Here is a 7155-nt window from a genome sequence, read left to right as displayed (position 1 = left end):
GAATGTCATTTGGAATGGAGAAATGTATCAGAATGATAACAAAGAAAGGGAAGGTAGGGCACTGCAATCCCAGAAGGACGAATAACAGATGTCGAGGAGAGCTACAAGTACTTTGGCATATCACCAGCAAATTGCAACCACAAAGAGGCCAAAGGGAAACTTGCCACAGCCAAATATCTGCAACGAGTAAGGCAAGTGCTGAGAAGTCAGCTCAATGTGAAGAAGATGATCTGGGCAGCTAATGGCTATGCCCTGCCAGTGATCAGATACTCTGCTGGGATAATAGGCTGGCCAAAGGAGGATGTTCAGGCCACAGATGTTAAAACACAGAAGCTGTTCACCATGCATGGAGGGTTGCAGTCCAGTGTCTACCAACTATACACTAAGCACAAAGAGGAAGACCAAGGACTAAGGAGTATCAGGGCCACTATCCACGATAAAACACCTACAAATCCATCAGGAAGAGAGCCCCAAGGGATGAAGTACTTAGCGAATGCCTCATGCACTGGAAACTAAAGGAGAACAAATGGAGGACTGTAATGGAAGGAAAAGGCCACACATTGGATGTACCAACAACAGATAGCTGAAGAGCCCAAAATGAACAGGTCCTACCAATGGATAGAGAGGGCTGGATTGAAGGACAGCACTGACACTAATCATGGCAGCACAAGAACAAGCCTTGAGTACCAGAGCAATCAAGACCCACATCTACGATACCATGCCGGACCCCAAGTGCAGACTGTGTTATGAGGCCCCTGAAATATTCCAACACTTCACAGTAGGGTGTAGGATACTGGCAGGCAATGAATACATGGAACGCCATAACCAAGCAACTGCCATACAGTACAGAATCATCTGGAAATCAACAAGTCTCAATGGGAAACACCTCCCAAGGTAATGGAGAATAAAACCACTAAGATCCTATGAGACTTTTGGATACACACAGACAACGTAGTGGCGTTCAACCAACCAGAAACAATGATCATGGATAACCAGAAGAGGAATGTCCTCATGATTGACATATCCAACCCCAATGATGGAAGTATCAGGAAAAAAGAACACAAGAACATTGGAGAAATGCCATGGCCTTAAGGATGACCTGGAGAAGGGCTGGAAGGTAAAAAATAAAGTTGTAGAACCATCAGACATCTCCATCCAGAAGAGATCAGTCTTCAGAACAGCTAAAATACTGCACAAGACCTTCAACCGCATAGAGGACCTGGGCTTAAGATGAGCAGCCACCCACCATATAAATACATACCAACATACTCACAGTTTACTGCTCAGTCTTCATACATCCACAAATATGTAGATCAGAAAACATCTGAGCAAACGGAAATGGAGGTATCCAGTTCTGCAGGATGTGAAGCATGGACTTGTTCCCACCCAACAAAGCATCCCGCCCTGCCTGCTGCACACCCAGCTGGCCCACAGAGACAAGGCAGTACGTGTGGGTGGAGTAGCAGCTGAAGTGGGCGGTCTACTGTGAGTGTGATAGCAAACGGTGTGTGTGGCTGGCTCTGTTCTGAGACTTTTCAGAGGGAAGAGATGTTCAGTCATCCATGAGAAGCAGACATCACACTAAACACTCATCCAGACCCACTCATTAGTAAGCATGGCTACTTGCACATTAGGAAAGACTGCTGAATGGCAAGTGTCATGATGTTGCTCGGAGGAGCTAATAAAGATGTTTCTGAGATCCTCAACGACAGTGAAGAAGCACACAAAATGCAAATGGACTTGCAAATAAATTCATGGCGCTGCAAAGTATTGTTTGTGAGATCATTTATGCAAACTCTGTGCTGTGGCATTTTTACATGCAACCTCCCAGACTTTGACAGTGTAGTCACGGTAAAAAAAAACATGGATTTTCCTGGAGAGAATGACGAGACAAAAAGCCCTATCAGCTGCATAACAAATGGAAGTCATCAGAATGAAATTGTCCCCATCTGATGATAAAAAATTAAAATATTTAATATATTTAATAAAAAGGCTCAAAGGAATATGACTTTTGTGTAAATATTTCTACTTTTAAGATTTCTTCAAGTATCAGATAAGTTCTCAACTTAAGCATTTTAATAAAAAAGAGAAATTATGAGTGCTGCTGTGCCTTAGAAGAATAAATGGCTCCATTTTTTAGTTTCTTCTTTCATTTTAAATTGTGGTTATGATATGTTGCAGTGTTAATGGAAGCTGGTTTTCTCCTTTATTGATGATATTTTCCATCATTCTGAGCTCTTTTTGTTGTTTTTTTTGGAATGACGATGTAAACTGAAACAAACAGGACACAATTCTTGGGGGAGACGTACATATTTCAAAGCAATAGAGCTGAAAATTGGAGCTGGGATACATTTTGTAAAACATCGTATTATTTTAATATGATACCCTGCAGTTGCTGATTTAATAATAATAAAATGGCACGAGTGACAAAGCTAAATTTATGGTTTTGCCAAAATGTGACAGTATTTAGTCAGACTCAACAAATCTTAAACACTGGGACAAGCAGCTCATTTTAAGACACATCTTTCTTTGCATTCTACAGTATGTGTTACTGCCTTAATAAAGAACTGGACATGCAAAGAAACATAAGTGATTAGATGAATGCTGTAACAGTAAAGCATGTTACAACTTTGCCAAATTTTGCCCTGGTTGCTTGTCCAGCCAGCTGTAGAAACCAATGAATATTAGCGGTAAATATACCGATCAGAATCTTGATTGAAACTCGACTTTATGTCTTATGCTTCATTAACAATGTATTATGATTTCAGTCTGGTCAATGGTGGGCCCACATTTCAACTTCACTCAGGACAAAATCAATCCACATTTTCCTGTACTCATTGCTTCTTTGTATTTCGAAAAAATAGCCCCAATTTTGGCATCGAAGGGAGATGCATTCCACTGATGAAGGCGAAACATTAGCTTGGTAGTTGCTAGTTCAAAGTTATTTAATGCTCCAGTTTTAGGAGTGGAATCAGCATTATTCTCTCACTGTGGGTTCAGCATATCAGAGAGCGACTCTAGAAGATCCGAGAAATGTAAAACTTTACCACAGCTCAGTAAAATGCAGCAATTTGAGCCAGATCTACTAAGAGATTGCATGCACAAAAACACAAACTCCCTACCAAATACTGTATATAAAAAGATGAAGGGAGCCTCCGTGACGTCAACATAGATTTCTAAAGAGCTGAATTGAAGCTCGGTGGGCAGTTCCTTGAATATGCAGTGCGGGTTGTTTATTTTAATATATTAATTTAGCACCAGCAGAGTTGTCCATCAAACCTGAAAGCAAACTAACTTATAGAAATTGCACTAGGAATTGCAAAGTAACAGATTTCAAAAGGAGGTGAAAGCTAGGCGTGCATTAGAAACAAGAGCCTGTCTTATTCATTCATGTTTTCTTTTCTTTTCTTAAAGGTAACAGTGCATATCACATACTACACCCTCACCTGTTTTATTCACAGATGTTTTACAATATGCCAGTTTTTCTTTCTTCTTCTGTCTTGACATCATCTTTTTACTTCATCAACCGTTCACATTGTTTTACCAACAGCATTAGCATTGTCACAGATTTGTACCTATTTAGCATTCATGTGCGGCAGTCAGACTTCTTTGCTTTAGTTCATTTAAGCGTCAGCTTCATCAACCAACACCTGTTGCCATTTATGCAGTGACTCTTAGTAAATCACCCACAAGCCGTGGTTCAGCCCAACCATCCATCCATCCATCCATTCATCCATCCATCAATTTTATGCCACTCATCCATGGTTGGGTCACAGGAGCAGCAGCCTAAGCATTTAAGCTCAGACTTCCCTCACCTCAGCCACATTTGCCAGCTCATCAGGCAGGATCCCAAGGCGTTCCCAGGCCAGACGAGAGATATAATCCCTCCAGCGTCCTGGGTCTTCCCTGTAGTCTCCTCCTGCAGTGACATGCTCAGAAAACTTCACCAGGGAGGCGTCCAGGAGGCATCCTACCCAAATGCCCGAGCCACCAGAACTGGTTCCTCTCAATGCAGAAGAGCAGCGGCTCTACTTTGAGCCCCTCCCGGAAAACCAAGCTTCTCACCCTATCTCGAAGGGAGAGAAGGCCACCCTGCGGAGGAAACTCATTTCAGCCTCTTGTATTTGCGATCTCGTTCCTTCGGTCACTACCTACAGCTTGTGACCATAGCTGAGGGAAGGAACAGAGATCAACCAGTAAATCAAGACCTTCGTCTTCTAGCTTAGCTCCATCTTCACCACGACAGACCGACGCAGAGTCACATTACTGCAGACGTCGCATCGATCCGCCTGTTGATCGTAGTTCAGCCCCACACTCAAAATTATAGATTGCACACACAAATTGCTACATATAAACAGGAATCTTAGTAGATCCGGCTTTTATTTCATGCTTTTATCATTTACTAAGCAGGCACCATCTGATACATTTAACATGTTTCCATGTGGGTTCTATGTTTGCTTCATTCAGACCAAAAAGAGAAATTCAGATCTTTTTATGTCTTCCTATAGCCGCCTTGACAGCAGTTTATGACCTGAAATTGTGGAAAGAGTGCATAAGCATGCTTGTGTAAATCTTCTTGACTAGCTCACTCTTCTAGTTTTGTCTTCCTACTTCTTTACTTGTCACTTTTATCTTAATCTTTAATCTTTTTTTGGTCATGTATACCTCTCAGTACTTTTCACTTGTGTTCTCAATCCTCTGAATTTCTTGTTCTGCGATTATTGCCTCTTTGAATCCCGATCTCTCTCATTCCTCCTTTCTCCTTTTCTCCCCCTCATCTTCTTTGCTTCCTCTCTTCTTTCATCTCTCTTGTGGGCCAAACAGTCCAATAGCAGCTGGGGGAAATTATGCATGAAAACTCATCCGTTGCTCTCTTAATAATTATCCACTCATGCAATTAATTGACTTTCCTTTCCAGGAACATTGTTTTCTGTCTTGGTTTTGCTTTTCTCGCTCCTGAACTGCCTTTCCTTTTTTTTCCTTAAGTGTTTAGCATAACTATTAATATACACACTTTAAATGTAAAGAAGAAAAAAAAAGGAAGATACTCTGGAGAGCTTACCGAAATTAAGAAGACTTGGCTTATAGCCTAAGTGGATGTATATATATATATATATATATATATATGTATATATATATATATATATACATATATATGTATATGTGGATTGCTAAGAGTACTTTATCTATACTCTTACTTTTACCTGAGATAGTCCTAAGAAAGTACACTAAGTTTTCTGGCATGTTTTTAAGAGTCACCCAGTAGAAATGTTTGGAAGATATTGGCTGGTTGGAATTGGCTGCAGCGTATGTATTGCATACTGGTTAGAACAGCTGAATAGCAAAGCAAATGGCACCATGGGTGAAAAAGGAATCTGATCTTTTGCATTCTTGTATTTCATGACTTTCATTGCAGTTTTGTGTGACAAATATAAATTTTAGGGCTGTTAAATTATAAAGTTTTTTAATCTAATTATTCATAAGATACCACAATCAATAACATTTTAAAATGCAAACACCTAGCTTGCGAAATGCCGAAAACTATGTGTTAAAGTTGTGGTTGCAGCCTCAACAAAGGCATGACTATGAGTCAGGGCTAATGGAAAATTTGATTTTTTTCTGATCTGTTCTTATTGACTCCTCCATCTTTGTTTTTATAATTTCTCAACTTCTTATCTGAAAGGCCGACAGGTTTTACAGATTTTTCCATCCTGCTGGTCAAATCAGATATTATGTAGATGCAGTGATTTCTTCTTCAAAACTGTTTTGGCATCATATTAAAAATCACAGAAATAATGCCAATTCTGATTTGTGATATGCAATTATTAAACATGTTGCTAGTCAATAGGGGTGGGAAATCAAATCGAAAAAATTGAACATTGGGATTTTTTGCTTTAATTTTTTTTTTTTTTTTTGCTTTTCAAATAAATAAAAATAATCCATCATAAATATTTTTGTCATCTTTATTGTTTTTATTGACCTTTTCACTTGTCTTCTTGGGCATTATAGCAGCAGAATGACGGTCTGGCTACTGTGTTGTTGTTTTTTTCCTAAATGAAATCGAGAAAAATTACTCAAAAATAAGTTTTGGACTTTTTCTTTTTTTTTTAAGTCTACAATAATCAGCGATATCAAAGAATTGTGAGAATCACAATTTTAATCAAATCAGCACCAAAGAAATTGAATCAAATCGGGACAAAAGAACATCGTCACAGCCCTTCTAGTCAATAACATCATTCTCTCTGTTTTCTGTTCATCTGGCTTTTACTACCTGTAGCATGTTTATTGGAAAAACTGACTTTTTTTTTTTTGCCTTTGTCAATTTACAAATTTTTTGTTTGAAACAAAATTCACAAAGGCTTCACAGTCTGGCTGGTCAGCTAAGTTTGATTTATTTGATACAGTCCACCTCTTTGGATCATCAGATCATTTTGTCATTTGAAAAAGAATAAAAAAAAGGTATTTTGTTGCAAAGCAAGGAAAAAACATTCTGCTGTGAATGGAATACAGACAGATGGCTAAATAAATTGCAGACAGGATCAAATACATAACGATGGCTTTGATATTAAAGGACTTTGTGCCTCACTGTTCCCTCAAAAGTTTTTTAATAGAAATATACAGAAATGTTAACCACAGCCAGATTTTGTGATGCTTGTGGCTTACTTCACTGATGGTTCCAGGCCAATGGATGGTACTTGCTGCAAAGTTTCAAACCATCAGTGTTTAGTCATTCACGTGCACTTTAATCAGATGCTTGAACAGCTGGTATCTTCACAGGCTCAGATACACCAATGCTTTGTATATCAATCCAGGCTTTATGATTCATAAAACCTAACATTGCAAATCTTTTTTTTTTTTTTTTTTAATCCACTTCCTTCTTCTGTAGCGTTCGCTGAGCTTCAGACAGACATCCATGAGCTAACCCAGGAGCTGGATGGAGCAGGAATTCCTTTCCTGGACTACAGAACTTACGCAATGCGGGTCCTCTTCCCTGGAATCGAGGACCACCCAGTCCTCAAGGAGATGGAGGTACGGGTCAGTACACCATCAAACAAACTTAAAACTGAAACAAACTAACAATGAATTACCCACTTCAACAGAAACAATTACTCACAATTTATACTAATCCACTAACAAAAAATGTAGAAATACACA

General features: G+C 39.1%; 1 protein-coding gene across 1 annotated transcript in view; it reads left to right on the top strand.

The window, feature by feature from the left end:
- Positions 1-7155, top strand: part of LOC306755432 (plexin-A1-like) — a gene marked incomplete at both ends in the record, with an annotated part of 239478 nt that overhangs the window by 204952 nt on the left and 27371 nt on the right. The window contains one exon of the mRNA XM_079239811.1: positions 6887-7035. Coding sequence (XP_079095937.1) covers positions 6887-7035 — 149 coding nt within the window. The remainder of the gene's footprint in view (positions 1-6886; positions 7036-7155) is intronic.

This window comes from Telmatherina bonti, assembly GCF_933228915.1.
Source record: "Telmatherina bonti genome assembly, chromosome: 4".
NCBI lineage: Eukaryota > Metazoa > Chordata > Actinopteri > Atheriniformes > Telmatherinidae > Telmatherina > Telmatherina bonti.
Note: the sequence above shows the minus strand (reverse complement) of the source record. Positions and strands in the feature narration are given on the sequence as shown.